Source organism: Musa acuminata, chromosome BXJ1-6, assembly GCF_036884655.1.
Source record: "Musa acuminata AAA Group cultivar baxijiao chromosome BXJ1-6, Cavendish_Baxijiao_AAA, whole genome shotgun sequence".
NCBI lineage: Eukaryota > Viridiplantae > Streptophyta > Magnoliopsida > Zingiberales > Musaceae > Musa > Musa acuminata.
The window spans coordinates 34,327,031-34,353,811 of NC_088332.1; the positions used below are offsets into that span (position 1 = coordinate 34,327,031).

General features: G+C 37.9%; 1 protein-coding gene across 1 annotated transcript; it reads left to right on the forward strand.

Annotated features, from left to right (window-relative positions):
• Positions 1–3,401: 3,401 nt before the first annotated feature.
• LOC135676720 (uncharacterized) lies at positions 3,402–5,809 on the forward strand. The gene is made up of 4 exons (XM_065188194.1): positions 3,402–4,021; positions 4,569–4,688; positions 4,785–4,868; positions 5,379–5,809. The coding sequence occupies exons 1-4, from the start codon at positions 3,440–3,442 to the stop codon at positions 5,541–5,543; spliced, it is 951 nt and encodes a 316-aa protein (XP_065044266.1). The 5' UTR covers positions 3,402–3,439; the 3' UTR covers positions 5,544–5,809.
• Positions 5,810–26,781: the final 20,972 nt, after the last annotated feature.

The following is a 26,781-nucleotide window of genomic DNA, read 5'->3' on the forward strand; positions in this document are numbered from 1 at the left end:
AGCAGGTACTAAATGTTAAAATTGAAAAGAATTTTGTGTGAATGTTGTCTGTAGGGTGTATTCCTCGATATCTATTATGTTGATCGAGGAAGATATCCAAAATACAATCGGTCTTCCAACTACCTAGAAGAGCGATCATGGAGAAACGACAAAGATTTAACACTATCGAAAAGAAAATAATAAAAAATCGAAAGTTATCGAAAAGTCAAAAGTAGAAAGAAACCCGTCGTTGAGTGTAGAGTGGTCGTTAACCATTCTAGACCCTATCGATGGGTTGGTTATAGGAGGTGCTATTTATAACTTCTTCGATCGATCGAAAGCAGTCACATGATTGCTTGCATGCCGTAGAAATATTCATTTGTGTGAGAAAAATAGATATAAAATATAAAGACAGTCTAACATCACCAAAGATTGAAAGAGTCATGTTACCAAGCTTAAGTGTTTTTTGGTTGAACTTAAGCTTGACTAATTTGATTTAAACTCTTCATCGTTTTCTAACATGATATCAGATACAAATTTAAAAATAAAATAAAAAAAAATAAAGCATAAAAAATTTATAAAAAAAAAAAAGGACTAAGCTGGTTAAGTCACTGTTTGATCAAATGAAGCTGCATTACGATGGATAGATACGAACGAGTTGCGTAGGAATCTGAAAAGATATGGACTAAGTTTGAATCGAATAAAGAATAAATAATGAGTCCATATATGAATATAAAAATATTAAAAATATACACATGTGAGATGAAGATAGATGAACGATATAATAAATGATTCAGCATATCTAATACTTTAAAAAGGATATGGAGAAAATAATTCTTCTTAAAAGAGAGTTTAACTCCCGCACCAAAACCCAAAAAAAAAAAGAGAAACGCAATCTGTCACCTTATAATACAATCCTCCATTGCTTCTACTTTGACCAACAACATAAACGTGGATCAAAGGATCAGGAAACATTCTTGAGAAGAAAAACCATTGTCTGACATCTCTTGCTCACTACCACTCCTTTGCATCTTACAACATCAACGGCATCGATGGTTTTATGCTCTAACTTAAAGAATAAATGGGTATTTTGAGATTTTTGAAATCAATGTCCTAATGGATAAGGGATCTAAGAAAGAGTCATTATGAAAATTAAAAAAAAAATTAAAAATTAGGATTTGATTGTTCTATAAACATCTTATGCATTTTTAAATTTTGATTGAGGAAAGTAAGCTATGATCAATAATACTTTGTATACTCTTGAGTTTCTCTCTATAATATTTAAAGAGGGTGCTATCCAGGATTTCTATTAAGAATGAGAGAAAATATATAAATTCTTAGAAGTTTACATGAGAGGGTGTATAAGAAAATTATAACTGAGTGAGGATAATTCAAGAGCCTTTTAAATAATCTCACATGATGAAGAATTTAATTTTCTCTATGGATACAAATAGGAATTATCAAATCATGTTAAATTTTATGACAAATTTATGGAATATTCTTGATTGTTGATCTTTATGATTTATCTTTTGGTTTTGGAATTCTTCTCTCCTTCTCAACAAACAATATCATAGCCTAAAAAATCTTTTGATTAGATATTCAATAAGAATGTCACCGATTATTTCTATCGACTTTAGAGAAATTTGATAGAGAAAATGGTTTCATCCCATAATAAATGTGGATAAAGAATATTTTTACTTAATAAGAACTTTAAAGCGATGAGCAGATAAATCAGAAAATATGAGCAATGAAGATTGAAAATAAGCTATATAAGTGCTATTCGTCTGTGTATCTTTAATAATATTATCAATAAAATTATTGATGATAACTCTATCACGAGTTTTTAGGATGATTTAAAAAAGTTTTTATTTGATTAAAAAATTAACTTACAAGTTATATCTAAAGTAAAAGTTATATAGGATAAATAATAAGAAAGGCGAAGACTTAATAGAGCATAAGAACATATTCAAAATAATATTAGATTAATTGATGAAAGATGATATGAAAAGTGATAGAAAAGATAAGACATGTTGCTTCTTACATCGCTACCTTTGTGGTGATAATACTATGTGAGAATAATTCTAGAACAAGTTGAGGAATATTTAGTGTCTTTTGCTGCTAGGAAAATCGATATTGAAAACATGAACTCAATATGGTAATTTGAGATTAAAAGTTAGGTCTTTGAATGATATTCAATGTTATGAATACAAAGAAAATAAACATATCAAGTAAAATTATTGAAAAAAAAAGGAAGAAGAGACCAATAAGAATTCTCTTGTGATGGATGATGATAGAGATATTCTCATAATATCCAAGATAAGTGATATATCTTTTCAAAAGAGTTAATTTTTAGATTCTACTTGCGTTGCTTATATTTGCACTTTGAAAGATTTTTTTTGATTCACTGAATAATAAAATAACTAATAAGTTGAGTTTAGATGATGATTCAGTAGTGGAGATCATGGGTGTCAGTAAAGTGAATATCAAAACACTTGATAGAGTAGTGCATACCTCGGAAGATATAATATAGAAAAAACTAATTTATTTAGGTATTTTAGATTCTCAACATTATGACTAAAGGCTAATGGTAGAGCTTTAAAAGCAATTTTTTTATTTAAGAGATACAAAAGTGGATAAAATATTTATAAATAAAAAATTAAGATTAAAAGTATTTTAAGATTTTTGAAGTTGCTCTCCAAAAGGTTAAGAAATCCTGATACAAGAAATACTCATAAAAAAAATAAAAATAAAAATTAGGGTTTAAATTTTTTATAAATTTGTTATGTATCTTTGAGCCTTGATAAAAGAAGAATAATATATAAAGAATAATTTGGGTATTTCTAAATTTCTCTTTAGTGTATTTAGAGAGTGCTCTCTAGGATTTATAGAAAGCATGAAAGAAAAGATATAAATTCCTCAAGATTTATGTGAAAAGGTATTATACTTGAGTAAGGACATTACAATTGATAAAAAGAAATTTTTTCTCCGAAAGTTGACAAATAATATTAAATCTTACATGTTGTTATTGATTATCGATCTTTACGTTATATATTTTAGTTTTGGAATTCTTATATCCATCCTTCGCAACATATCTCGAAATTTCCGTACATTACTGCGCTGATTAATATTGCAGGCAGTTTGACACTGCACGCGTGAGATCAATTGCAGCACTCGTGAATGACCTCCATGCGTACCAGTTTTGGCAGGCAACGGATCGAACAAGAAAGCACTTCAGTTCTTTCATGTATGCAGGGGTACGGGGTGAAGTGATGACGGATACATACCTTACTTGAGCTTGAGGTGTTCGATCCCTTGCTAAAGAATTAAGGGAAAGCGAAAGAAGAGGCTAACAACAAGAAATCAATATTCTCTCTTTGTATCGGCACACGCTAAAGAGCCTATAAAAAGAGTGGAGTAAGCGAGAGAGCGAGAAAGAGAGAAAGCTGATCAGTTGCGATCCATGGAAGCCATCTTCTGCCTCCCATCCGCCCTTAGCGCCCCATACAAAGGGCCGGGCCACTTCCTCCTCCACCGGCCCACCAGGAACCATGCCCTCCTTGGCCGCATCAGGTTTCCCCGGTCGAGACCCCGCCCTCACACCGTGTCCTTCTCCCACGTTCCACCACCGCCGCCGCGTCCGGAGGAGGACAGAGGCAGAGCAGGGCGCGCCAGACCGAGGAAAGGGGTGGCGGTTGGCGCGGCCGTGGTCGCGGCCGTAGCCTGCGCCCTGGGCGCAGTCTACATGTCGCGCGGTGCACCAGTCGCTGGGGGGCCTGGCTTGGCGATGGCTGAGGTCACCGCAGGAGGCGACGGGAAGAGCGTGACGATGACGGCGGCGAACACCGGATGCAGCCCGTGGGGCGTTGCGGACCACAAGTGCGGCGACGTGGGAACGGGAGAGCAGAGAACGCCCAATATGGTGCGGGAAATCTTGTTTGGGACTTCTTGCAAGAAGCCATGGGTGTCGTTGATCGATCATGCCTTCACTGAGGTTCTTCCACCCAGCAAGCGACTCCAGCTGATGAAGCTCATCTATCAACTAGTGATCTCTCTCTCTCTCTCTCTCTCTCTCTCTCTCTGGAAAATACTTGGTTCTCACCATAACCACAGGAAGCGGCTCCAGATTTTTGAAATCAAATAAGTTTAAAAATCACTGAAAAAACTAGCTTATGACATAAAATTCAAATTTTAGCATATAAATATTTGAAAATTTATAAAATAATTTAGAACACATATCAACATAAATTCCAGATATTTATATTTTAAAATAATATATAAGAAAATTTTCTATTTCAATAAAAATTTAAATTTATTTTCAACAATTTATATATACTTAAATATTATTTTAAAAATAATTTAATATTTTATAACTTTATAAATTTAATAGAACTTTGAATTTTATTTTTATAATTATTTATTATTGATTTGGTTCAATTTAATGAACATAAAGGAGGGGGTGGGTGTTGCTATTTTGACTAATTATTCTAAAAGTAAATTAATTTTTTATTGCATTAAAATTCTACATGTGTACCTTCATATGGATTTAAACTTTGAGAGCTAATTAATACCCACTACTGTTTCTTACGCAGGATCAATCTACCCAGTCAAAGAAAGGACAAAAATTATCGGAAATATTTTCCTCGAACTGGCTTTCAGGAGATGAGAAACACGATGTGGGAATCACGTTAGCACAAGTATACATCGATCTGGTAACCCATTCTCTCATCATTTCATCTGCTTTTAGAAACATAATTAGTTTTCTTCTTTTTAATCTTCTACTTTGAATCCCTGTAATAAATCTGCAGAAAAACTACCACATGGCCAAAGAAGTCTGCGAGCTGATCTACGGCGGTGACCTTCCGAGGGATTCAAGGCCGCCCCTTCTCATGGTCAGTAGTGTGTCTCACACCTTCGCAAGCTTCTATCACTTGAGGTGTGAAAGGCTGAGCAGGCATGACTCCGGTTTTGGAACAGGCAGCAGTTTTTGTTCTGATTCCAGTTTTGATTTTTTTAAAATATTTTTTTTAACACAGTAAAAGAAGTCATAATCTTATTTTAAAATTTTAATCAAAGTTCCATTTTGAGAAGTGAATGTATTTTCATACACCACATAACATAATTTTAGCAAATTTATTTTTTATTTTTAAAATTTTAAATTATTTTTAAATTATTTCACCGTTGTTGGCTGATTTTGGTTTCGATTTTGGTTTTAATTTTGATTCTACGTAGTTGATTTAAACCAAGTTCCAATTTGATATCGAACTTGTATGCTATCAAACTGAATTTATTTCGATTTCGATGGGAATCAGTTTTATTTTGAACGGTGATTATTGTTGCCTAGAGTTGAGAGTAAAGGCAGACGCAACTTACGGTCTCACGGTGTGGTATTTGGGTGGCAGGCCGTCATCCACATGATGCTGGCAGTGGAGACATTGTTGTCGATGAACACAGTATTCGATGATCCGGAGGTGCAGAAATTGATCACCAGTGCGAAGAACTATTGGAATGAGTACAAAGAGTTACAAAGCGTTGGCTTGGGGAGCAAGCCACCTGAGACAGATTAGGAAAATGCATTCATCAGCAACCCAAGACAAGACGGTATGCATTATGAGAATATTGAGGTCATCCGTAGAAATCGTACCGTGATGAAGTGCACAAGTCTAAATAAGCTTTAGTCTGACACAGTATCTTAAGGAAACAATTAATTTGCTCGTCTCTTTTGGTTCTCATCAGCTCCTCTTCATTTCGCCCTCTTTTTTGAGCAGCATCACTGTGAAAGTTAACTGCATGTCCACTTCCTGCAGCATCAATAAAATGATTAATCCATGGATATTTGCTTCCGTGATTAAGATGAGAGGAAGCCACTACAAAAACTGAAATGCGTAAATAAGTTACAGTTCGATTTAAGGAGGTGAAAAAAAGATAAAAAAGGATTTCACATTATTTACCTGCTATGCTAATCATATGGAATGATAATTTTATATTCTTTATTTTACTTAATTCTCAATCAATCTATAATATGAGGATCAATCATAAATTTAAATATATGATTTAAATACATGATTAAGAAAAATCATTCTCTCATAATATATATAAATATGTATTATCTTAATGAATAAAATCATCCCTTTCACAATAAATCCTTCATAGTATCATAGCCTTCTTGCTTCAAGCAAGGCTTCTTCTTCCTCCCTTTTTTCTTCCTCTACCCGACTACTATTCCTCTTCCTCACCTACCTTATTGCTACTTTATAACTCTTTCTGCTTTCGGATATTATGGCGTTGTACCGAAAATGAAGACATGTGACTCCTCCTAGCAAATCTCCTAGCTTTGCAACATATCTACTTCATTTTTCTCAACCTCCTTTAGTGATCAACTAGCTTCTTCAGCAATCTTTTATCTTATGCAATCATGCTTGATGGGCCTTCCCTTTGTTCCTACCTACTACTCCATCTTCACCAACATCCTTGTCCCCTTCTCATCAATTATTAAACTCACTAATGCCTCGAATCCACGATTGACCTCTCGATGATAGTCTATTATCACAATCCTTTCGACTATGCCATCATCAACACTTGTGATCGAGAGAAGGACTCGGTATAAAACTAAAAAGATCGCCCTCTTCTATACATCTCAAATCAAATCCTCCCTTGTGCACTTCTCATATCTGATCTTCTTCAACATATCAGATCCTACCTTGTTCACTTCTTAGATCTGATCTCCTCTAACAAATCAGATTTCTACCCTCTATATATCTAAATCAGACCATCAATTGATTCTGGATTTCTCTTATTAGATCACAACATCTTCTCAGCATGTCTTCCTCATTGATTTTGGATTTCTCTTATTAAATCACAGCATCTTCTCGGCATGTCTTCCTCATTTATATCTGATGCTCCAATTATTGTTCCCTCAAGAAATAATAGTTTATCTCAAACTATAGGATTTATATCTATCCAACTCTAATCCTCTTCAATCTCTCTAAAGCCGACAACTATGTATCTTAGTGAGCACAATCCACTGATCTCCTCTTTAGATAAAATCTATTAAGCTACTACATCGATGACTCTCTTATTTATCCATTAGAAAAATCTAAATATCAAGAAAACCCATCCTAATAATAAATTTTGATTATAAGTTATGGATATAATAAAATCGTCTTATTCTATAAATCATTTAAGCCTCAGCTTCATAGCACCACTAAACTTTTTATACATGATTGTCACAGTAGCATGGTCTAAGTTATAAAGCATCCTCATTAATCGCTCATGCACTCGCTTATTAAGTCTTTTATTTACTTTGACGAAAACAACAAAAAAAGAAAAGTACTATTACTTATTATATATAAAATCTAAAAGTTATTATAGTTGATATAGCCTTAATAAGTCATCCCTTGAGTGATGAAAAAGATATTATTTATACTCACAATGGCCTAAGAGATGAATATAAGGAACTAACAACGGCAATTTGAATACATAACTCACAAATATCATTTGAAGAACTATATAACAAGTTGATTGATTATAAAATATATCTGAAACGAGAAGGGAGAAAGATAAGACTAACTATCATAGCTTAATTTAATCAAAAATCCAAATGAAAAGCCGATCAAAGGAATAAGAACTTCAATAAAGGTCAAACAAGATGCCTCCTGGACACATATGAGTAATATATAAAGTCATCATCCTATATTATATTATCAATTCTTTAACCATGGTGGCAACTTTAACTAAAAAAACTCAGAAAATAACTTCAACTATAACTATCAATAGTGTTAGCATCCCAATAATGATAATCGACCAAAGGTCATATGCCAGCTTTGTAACAAAATTGGACATATAGCAAAAGTTTATCGATTTTGACTCAAGCCTATTACTACACTCAACTAATCTCAAGCAAATATCATGACTACTTTGATTGCTTATCCAAGCAATTAGATCTTAAGTTTGATGCTTTTTATCATATCATTTCTGATTTGTAGAATTTATCTATCTACATCAATTATAATGGAGGAAGACATCATCATTACAAAATTTATCTATCCACATCCCCGATCACTCATACTAATTCCACAACACTTAATTCACACATAGACACTTTTACACTTAGTGATGTTTTGTGTGCACTATTGAATCTCGGATTTTGATGATGAAACCAATTGATGAAGTTATGATCTAATAAATATTTGAGTGGCGTAGGACTAACTTCGATCATGGAAAGACAAATCGATTGAAGTAAGAGAATCAAATGTTGGGTCATAATGGATCATATCAGAGATTGGACGTCGGGCTAGAAGATTAGTCAACGTACCAAAAGATAGACTTCATGCCATGAGTTTAGGAATCGGGCCAAAAGGATCAGATATTATACTAAAAAGATCGGATGTTATGGGAGGTCAATATACCAATGGACCGGGCAATACACTGAAAGAGAGGACGATGCGCCAAAGGATCAAATGAAATATTGGATAAATCAATGACATATCAGACAATATATGATTTATGTTTTGTAATCATTTTTATCTTAATTAAAGTAGTTTAGGTTTAATTGAGTTAGTTTTAGTTATAACTATGCTAATTTGATTAAGGGCCTATTGGGCCTATTGGAAGACCAATTCAATGATATGAAATTGGGCCAAGCGATGACATCGCTAGGCTAGGCGGTGGAATCACCTATGAGTTGGAAAGTATGAATGTACTTTTCTGAAAAACTGAACGGTCTTTTATAAAAAAAATCGAACCACTATAAATCTGGTTTGTATATCCTTTGTGCTTTTCATTCTTTTTGCTTATTGATTTAGTTGCTTATTGCTTTTACTCATATTCCAAGTTAAACGTATTTTCGATATGGGTTTAATCAAATGAATTTTCAAATTGAAGTTTTTTTTTAAAGTACTAATTCACCCCTCCTCCTCTCTTAGTGTCTTTACTGCATATGGATTTGACACCCAAGAGAAATTAAATAAGAGAACTTAGCAAAATATTGTTAAATCGGTAAGAAAGCCGATTCGTAAATCACTTTAACTTTTGATTAAGCGAAATGCAGCAATGATATAAATGCAGTTTGCAGTTATGATTCAAATTAGATAGTAGGCGCAAACTGAAATATGATATTCGTACGAAGAAACTGATTTACGTCTAAATGATGATTCATAAATCACTTGATTAAGCAAGATGCAGTTTAAGCAAGGATATAAAGGCAGTTTGCAGTTATGATAGAAATCAAAACGTAAACGCAAACTAAAATATGATGATCGTACGAAAAAACTGATTTACGTCTAAACGCCAATTCGGAAAGTGCAAAGCTTGAAACCCGATCGTATATACGCAGAAAGCAGTAAGCTTTTGAGGAGGTTTGCAGTAAAGATAATATGCTCAAAGTAAATGCAAACCGAGATTTAGAGTGGTTCGGTCAATCTTGACCTACTCCACTTTTGGCTTCCTCCACCGACGAGGTCACCGACATCAACTAGAGGCCTTCCTTCAATAGGCGAAGGCCAACCACCCTTTTACAGTTTCACTCCTTTTGACGGGCTTAGGAGACAACCCTTACAGAATTTTCTCTCCTCTCTTTATAGCTCAGAACTTGGAAGAAAAGAGGGAGAAGAACTTTTGGCCTTTACAACAATTTTGAGCTCTAAAAATCACAGAATAAGATCAGGATTTCGGTGTAAGTTCATGCTCTTTCAGTGCTGAATGGGTGGGGTATTTATAGGCCCCAACCTAGTTCAAATTTGGAGCTCAAAACTGTCAATTCCCGGAATTCCGGGATCAGGCGGTTGCACCTCCTGACTGAGGCGGTTGCACCGCCTGGCAGAGCTCGAAGACTGAGCCTCTGGGCGGTGCCACCTCTGTCAGGGGCGGTTGCACCTCCTGCCAGAGCTCGAAGACCGAGCTCAAGCGGTGCCACCGCTTGACTGAGGTGGTTGCACCTCTTGCTAGAGCTCGAAGACCGAGCTCAGGCGGTGCCACCTCCTGTCAGGGGAGGTTGCACCGCCCAGTCTCGCTCGGAGACTAAGCCCAGGCGGTGCCACCTCCTGGCTGGGGTGGTTGCACCTCCCAGCAGAAATCAGGGTCCGAATGGGTTGATCCATTCGGCCCAATTTGGGTTTTTCAGGGGCCCAATTGCCCCAAGATTAAGTTAATGGGATCACCTCCCATTTCCAACTTAATCATTGTGCTAACTACGATATTCCATAAGACATTTACTGCAACTTGCTCCGGTGCGTCAATCGCTTCTTCCGGTGAGCTTCCGGCGAACTTCCGTCGATCATCCGATGAACCCTCGGTGATGCTCCTGCGGACTTCCGGCAAACTCCTGGACTTGCGACGATCCACTTGGCGAGTTCCGACAAGCTTCTTTGGCAAGCTCATGGACTTCTCGGATTTGTTCCCGCAGAACCTCCGACGACTGTCCGAACTTCCGTCGAACTCTCGAACTCCCAACGTGATCATTGTCTTGACTCCGGCGCAACTCCTACTGCATGTCTTTCTTCCATCGTAGTTAATCCTGCACACTTAAAACAAAACTTCGATCGAGACAATTAATCCTAAGCAATTAACCAAGTTGTCTGGCTTGTCATTGGTCCCTCGATGCTTCGTCCGATTCTTCGACGCATCGTCCTCTCCTGCAGCCTATTGCCCAATCAGCTAGTTGACTCCGCAACTCCGATATCCTTGGCACAATACCTGCTCTTCTTGGCCCGATGCCCGAGTCCACGGCCCGAAGCCTTCTGTCGATACGTCGACCGATCTACCGGCCCGACGTCCAATCTTCTGACATGTTCCTCTAGCACAACATGATTTTCCTGCTTTAATTGTCTCATCCTGATCAAAGCATCCTGCGTCACTCAAAACGCAGATTAAATCATAAACATATATCAAGTAGTTTCATCATCAAAATATGAGATTCAACAATCTCCCCCTTTTTGATGATGACAACAACTTGATGACGGAGTTAAACTTAACTCCCGAAGTTTAAACAAACTCCCCCTATCAATATGCAATATTGATAGAACCTTGAATTCAAATTGAATTCAAGTCATTGCAATATTCATCATGAATACTTGCAACACGTCATCATGAACTTATGCATAAACTCATGCATAACATCATACTTCTCCCCCTTTGTCATAAAAAAAAAGGAGAAGTCCAACTATTCTTGTGTTTGGAATATAAGTTCAACTCATTGCATGAAAAACATAATATTCATTTTTACCATCATGCAAGTTTGCTATTATCAAATGGTATGATATCAACATGTAAGATTGCAATGTAAGCTTTTGATATCGTAATGCAAATATTTCAAGTGTTTATCAATTGTAGCATTTCATCACATGGCAAGATATCAATAAGTAAAGTTGCGATGCTAGTTCTTGATATATTATTATAATGCAACCATGGCATAGAGCAAATATGACAATCATAACATCAATTCATATATTTCTCCCCCTTTGTTGTCAACAAAAAGGAGAACGATATAAGCAAATTTTAAATATAAGTGCGATGTCATAAGCAGGTTCATGTCATTTTTCAACAAAGAGTGATAAGATACCAAATATTCAAACATCTTAAGGAAAACATGACATGGAGATAGCTTTGAAAACTTCTTCCATTTTATTTGTTATTTTCTTTTTAAATGAAGGAGGAAAGCTATTTCTGAGCTTACTCGAATGAAGTTAAAATTGATAAGATATTAAAGCATGCTTCATTTTTACAAGTATCAAGATATGTATGTGAATCAAATCCTTGTACGTAAAAATGACTTCCTTTTTCAAGAAGAAATTTATAAGCAGGAATCATTTCATCAAATCCATTTCTCAAAACAAAATATTGTTCACATAATAAGTGTATTAGTACTTTAACACCATTTCTCAAAACAAAATATTGTTCACATAATAAGTGTATTAGTACTTTAACATAATCGGCCCTAATAGTTGGTATTAGAGCTAAGTTCTCTTAGTTGATTTAACACCCAAGAGAAATTAAATAACTTTTGCTAACAATCAAGAGGGTTACTCTAACACTCGTCCTCCTATGTTCAATAGGATGTCGTAAAGTAACGAGTGATAGAGTGACGCTCTTGCTTTCTATGAAAAACACAAATGAAAATTTTCTTACTTTCTATGAACTTTAATTTATGGAATGTCATAAAATATAGTTTTCAAAAACTCTTTAAACTAATGAATGAATGAAATAATTTTGAGAAGAAAATATTTTCGTTAAATGCTAAAGCTATGAATGCTTTGTTTTATGCTTTGGACAAAAATGAGTTTAATCGTATTTCGACTTGTGAAACTATACATGATATTTGGCACACACTTGAAGTTACTTATGAAAGTACAAATAGAGTTAAAGAATTTAAAATCAATCTTTTGATACATAGTTTTGCTATCATTGTTAATCCTGCCGTAAGAGAGGACGATGTGCCGAAGAATCGGATGAAGCATCGAGGGACCAATGACATGCCGGACAACTTAATTAATGCTTAGTATTAATTGTCTAGATCGAAGTATGTTTTTACATGTGCAGGATTAACAATGATAGCAAGGCATGAAGCAAAATAAAGTCCTGGAGTCATGATCGAAATCATGTTGGGAGTTCGAGAGTTCGTCGGAAGTCCGGATGTTCGTCGAAAATTCTAGAGGAACCAGCCGAGAAGTCTCAGAGCTTGCTAGAGAAGCTTGTTGGAACTCGCCAAGAAGATCGTCATGAAGTCTAAGAGCTTGCCAGGAGTCCGCTGGAATATTACTAAGAGATCGTCGGAAGTTCACCGGAAGATCGCCGGAAGCTCGCCGAAAGAATAGACATAGGAACTTATTTAGCTTAGTAAATGTCTTAGGATTTCCTAGTTAGCACGTAATTGGGCTTGGATTTGGGCCAACCAAATTAGGGGCCAGCTAGGCCCATGTAAGGACTGTGTTGGGCCCAATAAGAGGCCCAAACAATGCTCCAGGAGTCTCACCGTCGTGGCACAGTCTTCGAGACTATGGGTATCGCTAGTCTGGGCGGTTGTACTGCCCCTAGTAGGGTGCCAGGCGGTGGTACTGCTAGTCTGGGCGGTGGTATCACCCAGCACTCCCCCCCAAGTGGTGGTACCGCCAGACTTGGGCGGTGGTACCGCCTAGGGCAGTGTTAGTGTCAGACTGACACTGGGCGGTAGTACCGCCCGTGCCCGGGGAACCCAGGATGGAAAAGTTTTAGGCTCCAAGTTTGAATCAACTTAAAGCCTATAAATACCACTCTCATCCCTAATTAAAACACACAAGCACAGAGAGTTTAAAAGTAAAGAAACGCTGTAGAAATCTCTTGTGAGAATCCTCCTCAAGTCTAAGTATTAGAATTATGTTTAAAGAGGAGAGTGACTGCTTATAAGGGTTATCTCTTAAACCCGGTAAAAGGAGAAGAGGGGTGTAAAAGATGGTTGGTCTTCGCCTATTAAAGGAAGACTGTTAGTGGATGCCGGTGGCCTCGACGGAAGAGGAATTGGAGGAGTGGATATAGGTCACGAAGACCGAACCACTATAAACTGTCGTATTATCTGGTTTGCATTTTATTCTTGCTATTACCTTACTGCAAACCTCCTTAAGTGCTTACTGCCTTCAATCCATTACGTACACTTTCAAGTTAAGTTTCTGAAATCGGTTTTTCATCAGAAACGATTTTTATTGTACGAAGATTTTCAAACTGACATAATTTTTACCGTTGTGCTAATTCACCCCCCCCCTCTTAATGTCGACCTAGACTCTTGATCCTAACAATTGGTTTTCGAATGAAACCAAGCGAAACTATTATTAACATGTACACTCGTTTTACGGATGTTATCAATGGTTTAAAAGCTCTTGGCAAATACTTTTCTAATTTTGAACTCGTTAACAAGATCTTAAGATCTCTTTCTAAAAATTGGAAATCGAATGTAATGGCCATACAAAAGGCAAAAGATTTAAATAAATTTTCACTCGAAGAACTTATCGGGTCTTTAATGACCTATGAAATGAGTTGTATGACACAAAATAAACTTGAGAACAACCTTCCAAAGAACAGGAAGGATTTCAGACTTAGAACAATTGAAGACCACTCGAGCATAAGCTCAAGTGATGGTGAACTTGAACTCCTCACTATGAAATTTAAAAAGTTCATGAAACAAGAATTAAAGAACAAAAATAAACTTAAAAAGAACGCAACTACTTACTATGAACGCAAGAAAAAGGAAGCACTTTGGGACGAATCAAGCTAATTCGAAGACGAGGAGAAAATCAACAAATGCGAGGTGGCAAATTACGCCTTAACGACTTTCGACGATGAGATAATCAAAATCCCGTTAGTTTACTTTGAAATTACTTGATATTTTTCATGAGTTATTTTTTATTTAGTTTAAGAAAATTATATAATTTTTTTTAATTGCATATTTAAAGATGTAATGAAAATGTTAAAAGTTTTAGGATTATTCTTATCTTTCTAGAAATTTAAAAAAAAAGATCATGACAATTGTATGTTTTATGATAATGCAATAAAATGTTAGATATAAATCTAATGATTATACACCTAGTAAGATTAATCTTATGTATGTGTTTAAGAAGCAAGAATGTATATTTTGATGATTTCCATATTGTTTTTCGATGACGATGCATGGCTTTTGTATGAAAGGCTTGATGATTTTTGTGATGAATCTTGTCTTTGGTTTTTTATTTTAAACATGATATATGGTTTTGACATAAGAACAACAAATTAGGCATGCTAATATAAAGTTAATCACATAAATTAAAACTAAAGAAGTTTAGAGATATGTAAAAATCATTCAAAATTATGTTCAATGAAACCATGCTTGATATTGTAATGAAAATATTAAAGTTTTGATATGATGATTTTATACTATAAATGAGATTTTGAAATTATACATGATGATTCTTATAATTTATGGCTTATCGAACTTTGTCGTAATAAAAGTTACTTTTTCGGTTTTAAACATGATGCATGCTTTTTTCAATTTTAAACATGATGCATATTTTTATTTGCCATAAAAAAGACAAAGGCATGCTTGTATGAAATAAACAACAAAAAGAGGAAAGCTTTCTTCTTAAAAAATTTCTCTAATTTATCGATGTTTCAAAAAGGAGAGATTAATGAATTTATCTATGTTTCTTTTTGAATCTATTGAAAATGATTTTGATTTGATGATTTGAATTTGAATGAGTTTTATCTTGATTTTTTTTTAGATTTATAACTTGAGATCTTTCTATTAATTGAGATCTTTTTCTTCTTATTTCTTCTTGTCATTTACTAAAGAGGCGAATTTTCTAGATGAATCATGATTTTGATGATTGAAGATTTTATATGCATGAATTGAGATCTTGTTCTCCTATGATTTTTTTTTTTTTTTGCTAATCACTAAAAAGGAAACTTGTTCTCGTAAACCATGATATGCTACTTGACATCTTGATAATTTATTGCTTGAGTTTTGTTATATATTATTCCCCTCCTTTTGACTATGACAAAGGGGGAGAAAATTAATGATGAATGTTTGGTACCAACATTCATGAAGTTATAAATGCTTAAAAAATATTTATTTAATATTTGGTTTCATGAATGCTTTAGTATCATGTATGATATACCCATAGAGTTGATTTATTTTTGGTATTATACACAAAGTAAGGATGAAATATAAGATTTTAAAATTGTGCATGTTTTAATTTGAAACTATTATAATGTACAAACATATTGAAAAAAGATTGATACTTCAACTTTATCATGAGTTGAAAATTCATATAAAGGGAAAAAGAATTACAACATTATATTTTTTCCTTCTTTTTAACAATGACAAAGGGAGAGAAATATTGCTAGCTCAAACATTGCTAAAGAAGCAAAAATTTGTTAGCTTGCAAATTACATGGAGAAAGAAGTGCTATCTTGCCTATCTTAAGAAGCAAAATATGCTAACTTCCATATCTAACAAAAATTTACAAACTTACATATTTCAAGAAGCAAGAGTTGTTTTCTTAAACATCTTAAAATTTGCTAGCTTGCATATTCTAAAATGATGCATTGCTATCTTGCTAGCTTGCTATCTTGCATTCTTTTTCAAAAACTTGTTAACTTTTATACTTCAAAAAGAAGTAACACTTACCAAATTGCTAGCTTTCATGTTGTAAAATGATATAAAATTTTGTTAGCTTATGTTTTGTAAAGCAAAAAAAAAAAAATCACACTTCTCAAAAGAGAAGAAAATGCTATCTTGAACATCACCGAAGATTGCTAGCTTACCTATCTTAAGAAGCAAAAATTCAAACTTGCAATTTTATAATCTTGCACATCTTCAAAATTAATAATGATTTGGTGATTATGCATGTTATAAGGAGATGAACAAATATGCTAGTTGTATGTTATAAAACTTGCATATCGTAAAAATTGTTAGCTTGTATACTAAAGAGAAGCAAAAAGTTGCTATCTCAAGAAAAGCAAACATGCTAAACTTGCACATATTTAATTATTGCTAGCTTGCATAATGATAAAACTAAAAATTATGTTTATTATGCAATGACTTGAACTTGTATGTCTAAAAACTTAATAGTTGTACTTCTCCTTTTTGTTGATGATAAAGGAGGAGAAATATGATGATGGTATGCATAATTTTATGATCACATGATTGCTTTGACTTGAATTCAACTTGAATTCAAGGTTCTATCAATATGTCATACTGATAGAGGGAGTTAAGGTTAACTCTGTCATCAATTAGTTGTCATCATAAAAAGGAGGAGATTATTGAATCTCTAATTTTGATGATGAAACCAATTAATAGTATTTATGATTTGATCTATGTTTTGAGTGACGTAGGAAGCTTTGATCAGGAAGAGATAATTGAAGCAGGAAGAATCATGTTGGGCCAGAGGAAAACATGTCAGAAGATTGAACGTCGAGCCGAAGGATTGGTCGATGCATCGGCAAAAGGCTTCGGGCCATGAATTTAGGCATCGGGCTAAGAAGAACGGAAATTGTGCTAAGTATATCGGAGTTGCGGAGGTCAATTGGTGGATTTGGCAATAAGCCACAAAAGAGGACGATGCACTAAAGAATCGGACGAAGCGTCGATGAACCAATGACATGCCGGACAACATGATTTAAGCTTTGTAATAATTGTCTAGATTGAAGTAAGTTTTTATGTGTGCAGGATTAACTATGGTAGCAAGGCATAAAGCAAAATGAAGCCCCGGGGTCAAGAACACGATTTTATTGGGAGTTCTAGAGTTCGTCAGAAGTCCGGACGTTCGTTGGAAGTTCTGTCAGAATTGACTGAGAAGTCCAAGAGCTTGCTAAAGAAGCTCATCGAAACTCACCAAGAAGATCATCATGAAGTCCAGGAGCTTGCCGGGAGTCCGTTGGAACATTGCCGAGAGATCGTCGAAAGTTCGTCGGAAGATCGCCGGAAGAAACCTAGACTTACGAACTTGTTTAGCTTAGTAAATATCTTAGAATTCATAGTTAGCACATAATTGAGATTAGAATTGGGCCAACCCAATTAGGGGACAGTTGGGCCCAAGTTTGGGATGTGTTGGACCAAGAGAAAGGCTCAAACAGTGACCAAACAAGTAAAACCATTGTGTCACAGTCTCCGAGATGAGTTTTAGGCAGTGGTACCAATAGACAGTCTTCTAGGTGGTGGTACCAACAGACTGGGCAGTGGTATCACCCAATGTCAGGCTGCAAGCAGTGGTACTGCCTAGTGCAAGCAGTGGTACCGCTTGTACCCTGAAATTTTAGGGATTTGAATTTTGGCTCCAAGTTTTGAAGCCATTTGGGGTCTATAAATACCTCAGCTATTCCTGCATAGAGTAGCAAGAAAAGTAAACAAAAAATCTATGTTTCTAGAGTTGAAAACCCTTGTAAAGTATAGAGTCCATTCTCCTAAAGTTTAGAGACTATTCTAAGGGAGAGTGTGAGGGAAGCTTTGTAAAAAGGGGGTGTAAAGGTTCTCTCCTAAGCCTGTAAAAGGAGAATAGAGTTGTAAGAAGGAGGCTGATCTTCGGTTATTAAAGGAAGATTGTTAGTGGATGCCGGTGGCCTCGACGGAAGAGGAATCGACGGAGTGGATGAAGGTCATGATGACCGAACCACTATAACTCGGTTTGCATTTATTTCTTGCAATTTACATTTACTACAAACTACCCTTCTTTACTTACTTTACATCCACTACACTCTTCAGTATGCTTTAAAGTTAAACACTTTCCGAGATTAGTTTTAGACGAATGAAGATTTTATAAAATCGACGTTTTTATCCACTGTACTAATTCACCCCCCTCCCCCCTCTTAGTGCTGACTTGTTCCTAACAAGGGAATCAGTGTTTATAGGCTAGATCTTTTTGCTTGCCTCTCCTATTCTCCTCCCCATCTCTGTCTCAAAGTAGGCCTGAAGTTTTGAGGAGCGTCGTCGCAACCTTACTGTGTGGATCACCGCTAGAGAGGAGGGCGCTTGACCTCCTTCACCCTCTCCTAGAGATCTGCAGGGATTCAGGGATATACGATCTCCTTAGGTAACATAATCTATCTCACATGTGGTTTTTTGTTTCATGGATTTTTGTGCACTAATCTTCGCACAACAATGAACATATCTTTGGGAATTGAGGATTTTATTTTATGTTCTTCCAATATATATGTGATGTTGTCTCTAAGATTTCCTAACAACGTATCTCAAGAGAAGAAAAAATTTGCTAGCTTGTAAATTTCAAGAAGAGCAAAACCTTGCTAACTTGCATATTATCAAGAGAAGCAAAAATTGCTAGTTTACTTTAACTGCAAACTGCCTTCTTATTACTTTCACTACACTCCCTTACACTTCCAAGTTAATATCTTTCCAATCAGTTTTCAACGTACAAAATATTTTTCGAAATCGATGTAATTTTATCTATTGCACTAATTCACCCCCCCTTCTTAGTGCCGACTCCTTCCTAACAGTTGTGAGTGCACGACGACCGTTCGTGACATTCTCCCCCACTTAAACTATTGATGCCCTAATCGACGCTTGTTATTAGTTGTTGATAACTGCTTCTTCATGTCGTACGGCATCTTTAGGCTCCCAACTGGCTTTGGTTCGGGGAAACTTTTGTCACTTCACTAAGTACTCGGTTTGCACAGCACCATTGGGTAGCTTTATCTTACGATCCACTAAAATGGTTTAAACTCACTTTTCATAGGAGGCTTTAGTGGGGGTTGGCCGAGTTGGAACATTTCGGAAAGCATCTTACAGATCTGAGTGGTAGGCTTTCAAGTTGTTGGCATGCAAATCATTATGAATTTTGAGCCACGCCGGCAGCTACAACTTGTAGGAGATGTTGCCCACCCTACTAATAATTAGGAAGGGCCTTTCATACTTGTGCACTAATCATTTATGTACTTTGTTCCTAAAGAATTGGAGTGATGCTGGTTGGAGCTTTACCAACACCAAATCACCGACTTTGAACTCCTGTGGTCACCTTCCTAAGTCTGCCCACTTCTTCATCTTTTTTGTCGCCTTCTCTAAGTAAGCCCGTGCAATATCTACATTTCGGTGCCACTTTTTTACAAAGTGGTAGGCTGACGGACTACTCCTAGTATACTCGATTGCTATGGTGTGAGGAGTCGATGGTTGTTATCTTGTAATGATCTCGAAGGGGCTTTTGTTGGATGTAGAGCTCCATTGTAAGTTGTAGGAGAATTTGGTTATGTCTAATAGCTTCACCCAATCTTGTTAGTTGGCACTCATGTAGTGCCGAAGATATTGCTCTAGAAGCGAGTTGGCCATCCGTTCAGTTTGGCCATCCGTTCAGTTTGGCTCTAGAATTTGGTTATGTCCAATCCTTTCAGTTTGGCCATCCATTTGGGGGTGGACCCCAATAATTTGAATTGCTCAGTCCAGAATCATCCTAAGAACCGAGCATCTAGATCACTGATGATATTGTATGAGACTCCCCAATACTTCACAACATTCTTCATCATTAGCTTGGCCACCTCCTCTACTAAACAGTGTAGGGGTGTAGCAATGAAAGTTGCATACTTTGAAAATCGATCGACCACCATGAGTATCAATCCGAGTCCCCCTACTGCCGGCAAGCTTGATATGATGTCCAAGGAAATGCTCTCCCATGGCCTTTCTAGTACGGGCAACGGTTCCAAAAGTCCCACCGACTTCTGCTGCTCCACCTTATCTTGCTTGCAAGTGAGGCACATTCGAATATATTCCTCCACATCAGTTCTCATCGTCGGTCAGTAGAAGGCCCTCTCCATGAGAGCCAAGGTTCTGTGAATACCCAGATGTCTAACCTAAAGGGAATCATGACACTCTCTTAAGAGTTCACGTCTCAAATTATCCACTTGAGGAACATAAACCATATTCCCCTTTATGTAAATTAGTCCTTCTTGGACTCAAAATCGTCGTATCTTGCCTTCTTTAATGAGCTGTATCAGGGTTACTACCTAGAAATCACTGTACAATCCAGCCCTGATCCTAGAAAGGAAGTTCGAGTGTAACTAACTTGCTTGGTCTCTGCCCTCCAACCGTATGGCATTCACTCACTCCACTTTCCGGTTTAATGCATCGGCCATGACATTTGCTTTTTCAGGCTTGTACTCCATTGCCATATCAAAATCAGCCAGGAAGTCCTACCATCATGCTTGCTTTGGAGAGTCTCTTTTGAGTTTGAAAATAGCTCAAAGTGATGTTTTCCTCAACATAAATCGCAACCCGAGAAGGTAGTGCCGCCAAACTCATAGATAGTGGACCACTACTGTCATCTCCTTTTCATGCACTGAATACCACCGCTCGATCTCATTGAGCTTATGGCTCTCGTAGGCCACCAGATGATCCTCCTGCATGAGTACTCCTCTAATAGTGAATTCTGAAGCATCTGTATGGACTTTGAAGGGCTACCCATAGTCCGACAATTTGAGCACCAGTTCTTCCAACATAGCAGCCTTCAGATCTTTGTAGCTTCACATTTGTCAGACCACCTCCAAGGCTACTCCTTCAGCAACTCCATCAGTGGAGTTGCATGCTTCGAATACCCTACTATGAAGCGCCGATAATAGTTGATGAAACCAAGGAAGGATCTCAGTTCTAACACCTTCTTTGGAGTTTACCATTCTGCAATAGTTTGCACTTTTGATTTGTCCATCCAAATGGAGCCATCACTTATTCGATGCCCCAAGAATAAGATTTTCGTTTGAGCAAAGTAGCTCTTCTCCTTTTCACGAACAAAGTGTTCTCCCTGAGAACCTTGAAAATTGTCCAAAGGTGCTCGACATGCTTCTCGAGCATTTGATTGTAGACGATGATATCGTCTAAGTAGACAACCACAAACTTATCCAAATACTCTTTGAATAGTTAATTCATAAGAGTGCAGAATGTGGCCGAAGTATTAGTTAAGCTAAAAGGCATCACCAAGAACTCAAACACTCTATATCTAGTCATGCAAGTAGTCTTCGCTTCATCACCTTTAGCAATGTGCACCTGCTAGTACCTCGACAGAAATCGAGTTTGGAGAAATAATTTGCTTTGCCCGATTGGTCGAACAAGTCCGCAATGAGTGGGATAGGATACTTATTCTTCATCATTACTCAATAATCGACGCATAGTTAGAGGCTCCCATCTTGTTTCTTTTGGAAAAGAATTGAAGCTCTGAAATGTGCTTTAGAACTACAGATGAGACCACCACTTAGTCGTTCATCTAACTGCTTTCTAAGCTCTGCCAACTTTAGAGGGGGCATGCGATAGGGTGGTCTCGCTGGAGGCTTCACTCCTGGCTCTAGCTTGATATGATGATCCATGCCTCTACGTGGCAGTAGAATCTTCGGTAACTCGGGTGGAATAACGTTTGTGAACTCCTTCAGAACGTTCACCACCACAGTAAGTTCATGAATGGCCTCCTCGTCGAGTGGCTCTAGCTTCACAGGAGTCACGAATGTTAATTCTCCTTTTCATACCTCTTTCTTCGGTTGTAATGTCGATATCTATTGGGGGTCCCTGGTTCCTCTCCGAGAGATGGGAACCACACAGGGGTCGTCACCTCCCATCATATATAGGGAGTTTAGGAATGACATTGGCACCAACTTCGTCGCGTGCATAAACTCCATTCCAAGAATCACTTGGAAGGCGTCCAATGGCATCGCCATCATGTTAGTACTCCCATTCCACGTTTCGATCTTGATAGGAACTCCCTTTGCCAACCTAGAGATTTGCTTGGCCTTCGAGTTCACCGCCTTCATTCCTCTTGGGTTCTTCTCCAAGATCAGCCCAAGTCGCTTTGCCTCTCGGTTAGCAATAAAGTTATGGGTAGCACTCGTGTCCACCATCGCATGGGACATTTGGCCATTGAGCTTAATGTCTACGTACATCAGCTTGCTGCTTCCTGCTTTTTGTGGCCTTGTCATCATGTTCTCCCCCACTTGACCCCACATAGTGTTCAACAAATGCATTGCTCCCATTTGGGGTCCTTGTGACTCATTGTTGTTGCTGGATTCTGAACTACTCGAACTAAGAGTGACAGCCTTGCCCTTGTCTAATTTGGAGGGATGGATAAAAGCTGTTAAGGCATTGAGTGCTTGCTTCTGTGGGCACTCTCATCATATGCGGCCCTCCACACAAGAAACATCCGTCATGTTTTAGGGCCTTGCCTTTTGAGCTTAGCCCTTTGTCGGAACTCTTCTTCCTTTGTTCGCCCCCGGGCTTCTTCCCTCGAGAATATTTTGGGGGTGATTTACTGAAGATTATTTCCTTTTTCCTCGGTCCTTAGATGTAACAAAGTCGGTGAGCCTTTCTGTGACAGCAATTACCTCGATGTAGTTTTTGTTGAGCCCAAGGCTTCAAATCATCGAGGAAGCTGAACAGCTTATCCTTCTCGGACATGTCCTATATGTCTAGCATTAGTGCAGAAAATTACTTCACGTAGTCTCGAATAGAAGTGCTTTGGCGGAGTTGTCTCAGTTTCCTTTTTGCGTCAAACTCTATGTTCTCGGGTAAAAACTGAGTTCTCAACTCCCGCTTCAAGTCCTCCCATATGTTCACTCGATATCGACCTGGTTGGATCTCTTCCCAATGGGTTCGCCACCAAATTTTGCATCCCCATTTAGATATATGGTTGCCATTGAAACTTTGGTATCTTTAGAATCAAGCTTTGTAGCTCGAAAGTACTATTCCATGTCAAACAAGAAATTCTCGAGCTCTTTGGCCCTCGAGTGCTCTCAGGTTTTGTGGCGGTGAAACGCGGGTGTTGCTCCCTCCTGCATTTAGTGCCCTTATGAGTGTTGTTACCCTAGAAGTGAGTTCTATCATGACTTCATGCAAATGTTGCATGGAGTCTTTAGTATCGTCCGTCAATCGATCGACTAGGGCCTCAACCTTGTCGATTCGAGATTCAGCTTCTTCTTGTGAGCTCTCTACCCTAAGAAGCCTCAGTTGGCCTTAGTAGAGTTCCTCCAAGCTCGCTTCAAGAACATCCATACGGGTTTGTGCCACTATGAGTCTCTCCTTATGGCTCTTCTTCCCGGTTGGTGCTCTAGATTGTGCCTCCTCCACTCGTGGAGAGTAGCCAATTTCTCACTCATCATGTTCACTGCCACAATCCTCTAAAGCAGCTCCAACAACATGAGAGCAAGTTTGCACTTGCAACCCACCTACGGCTGCTTGGGGCAAAGGCTTGGCTTGCCCCGCCTTGCTCGATTTGCCACGATACTTGGCCATGGCGAGATTGCAAAGTTGCTTCACTATCTGCTCAAATTGTAAGCCCGCTTTGATACCACATGTCACGAACTTAACTAGAATTGCTTAAGGCGTGAGGCACACTTGCGGTAAAGTCATGAACTTAGCTGAAGTTGCCTAAGCCATGAAGCACCCTAGCGCCAACTCCTCGGACTTCGCTGGGATTGCCTAAGTCATGAAGTGCCCTTACGACATATGCGTTCACAAAGGTTCAGTCTAGTTGCAACCTCTTATAGGTCCTGAAGGACCTGTAAAATAGAAAGTTGATTAGATTAAAAATGAGTGATGAACTAGTCTCAATGTCTCACGGAGAGGGAAGCTTTACAAGTAATTTAGCAAGCACCTTGAGTGCAAGAGAGAAAAGAGAGAAAGGAGAAAACAAAGACTCTAGAAGGTAGAACGAATAGTTGTAAGTCCATAAATAACTGCTCACCGGATGCCGGACGCAAAGGCAAGTTCCAGTCAAGTTAACGTGCAAACTTGTGAAGATTTTTCAATGCCCGACAATATATCGAAGCCCCATCTAGCCTTGTGCCACCTGGGGGGGTTCCAGGGTACTGAGATGGTTGACATTTCGTGTGCAATTGTGGCTTGCAGAAAACAAGCCATGACATATAAAAATAGAGTTGTTTTGGGCAGTTCAGCCCGACGCGACGAGCGATCGTACTACAGTGCTGCAACCTGTTCGAACATGCATTTTTACAAGCAAAACACACAAAAACTAAGGCAAAACATGCTGTCATTTCTTGGTACAAGCATGCAAAAGCGACGAACGGTTCATTGAACGAAGTTGTTGCGGGTGCGCGACGACCATTCGTGACAGTTGGGCCGGAGTGAACATACCAGAAGATTGAACGTCAATCGGAGGATTGGTCGATATGCCGGTAGGACTTCATGCCATGAGTTCGAGCATCGAGCCAAAGGATTGGACATTGCACTAAGAAGATCGGAAGTTGTGGAAGGTCAATATGCCGATTGAGTAATACGTCGATAGAGAGGACGATGCACCGAATGAACTAATGACATGCCGGACAATATAGAAGTTTAGCCTTATAATCGGTTGTATTAATTGGCCGTAGTTAGGTTGTAATTGAGTTGGTTTTAGGTCTAACCATGTAACTCAATTATGGGCTCATTGGGCCTGAGTTGGGACTATTTTGGGCCAAGTGGAAGGTACATTCAATGACCTAAGGTTAGGTAAAATCACCTATGAATTGAAAAAGTTAATAGCACACTTTTCTAGGCTATTAGGTGATGGTACCACTAGATTGGACAGTGGTACTACCCAATGTTAGTGTGTCAGGTGGTGGTATCACCAGAATAGGCGGTGGTACCACCCAATGTCAGTGCTGTAGGTGGTGGTATCGTCAGAACCCGAGAAACACGAGATGAGATCATTTTGCCTCCAAATTTGAATATATTTGGGGCCTATAAATACCCCACTTATCCCTGCTTAGTGAATACACAAACTAAGAACAAAAAAGTATACTCTACTGTAATTCCTTGAGAATTCCCCTCTAGCTCTGAGTTTTGATTTTAGTTTAAGAGAGGGGTGAATGGTTTGTAAAGGTTATCTCCTAAAATTATGAAAAGGAGAACAATGTGTAAGAGGGTAGTTAGTCTTCGCCCATTAAAGGAAGAGTGTTAGTGTACATCAGTGGCTTCGACGGAATAGAAATTGGGAGTGGACGTAGGTTACGACGACCGAACCACTATAAATTTGGTGTGCACTCTCTTTCTGCTCTTCATTACTATTGTTCTCTATTTTAATTGCTTATTATATTTACTTCAAGTAAAGCACACTTTCGATATCATTTTCGATATGGGCTTTATTGAAATGGTTTTTCTAAATCGTCGACATTTTTATCGTAAGCACTAATTCTCCCTCTCTCTTAGTGTTGATTTCGGTCCTAATAGTATCATTGCTTGACACTGGCGATACCATCGTTGGGTCTTCCGAAAAACATACACTTTATATGTTCCAGCTCATAGGTAGTTTCCACCACCTGTTCTAGCGATGCTACTGCTTGACCCAACTTTGGGTCATTGAATGGGCTTCCCAATGGGTCAAATCAGCCCCGACTCTAGTCCAATGGGCCCCTAATTGAGTTAGCATGATTACACCCAAAACTAACTTAATTATAACCTAAACTACTTCGATCAAGATACAATCAATTACAAGACAAGAATATTATACTGTCCGGCATGTCATTGGTGTTGAATCTTGGATTTGATGATGAAATCAATTGGTAAATTATTTGATCCAATCTATATATTGAGAAAAGTGTGTAGGATTAACTACAATAGTGATCAAGGCATAAAGTAAAATGATGTTCTGGAGTCAAGATCGAGAATTCATTGGGAGTTCGAGAGTTTGTCGGAAGCTCGGAGGTTCGTCAGAAGTGCCACCATAATTGGCCGAGAAATCCAAGAGCTTGCTAAAGAAACTCATCGAAACTAGCCAAGAAGATCATCGTGAAGTCCAGGAGCTTGCCGGGAGTCCATTGGAAGATTGTCAAAAGATAGTCGGAAGTCCGTCGGAAGATCACTGGAAGCTCGCCAGATGAAACCTAGACTTACCAAACTTGTTTTATTGGTGTATGCCTTAAAAATTAAAGTTAACATATAATTAGGGTTAGAATTGAAAAGTAATCTCACTAACTCAGTTAGGAGCCAATTGGACCCAAAATAGGATTGAGTTGCATCGGATGGAAGGCCTACTCGGCCACTTGGAGCCTTGCTAGGCGGTGGCACCGACCAGGGTGGGCGGTGCCACCGCTTGAGGCTCAACCTTCCAAGAGGTCTGAGCCGCCAAAGCCTAGTCTTCAAGGCTCTATCAAGTGGTAATACCATCAAACTAGGCGATGGTACCGCCCAGTGTTAAGAGTGTTAGGTAGTGATACCATCATTACCCCAAAAATCGAGGATGTGACACTTTTTTGCTCCAATTCTGAAGCCAATTGAGGGCTGACTATAAATACCCCTTATTTCTCAATTGGTAAAGCATAGAGAAATGATAAGAATTGAACCGAAACCATAGTGAAATAGCTTACAAAATTTGAGAGTTCACCTCCATCGTT

Excerpts from the sequence above, each read along its gene's own strand:
- LOC135676720 (XM_065188194.1), top strand. The coding sequence starts at position 3,440 with ATGGAAGCCATCTTCTGCCTCCCATCCGCCCTTAGCGCCCCATACAAA. Across the intron at positions 4,022-4,568 it reads TGAAGCTCATCTATCAACTA|GATCAATCTACCCAGTCAAA; the intron begins GTGATCTCTCTC and ends TTTCTTACGCAG. Across the intron at positions 4,869-5,378 it reads CAAGGCCGCCCCTTCTCATG|GCCGTCATCCACATGATGCT; the intron begins GTCAGTAGTGTG and ends TTTGGGTGGCAG.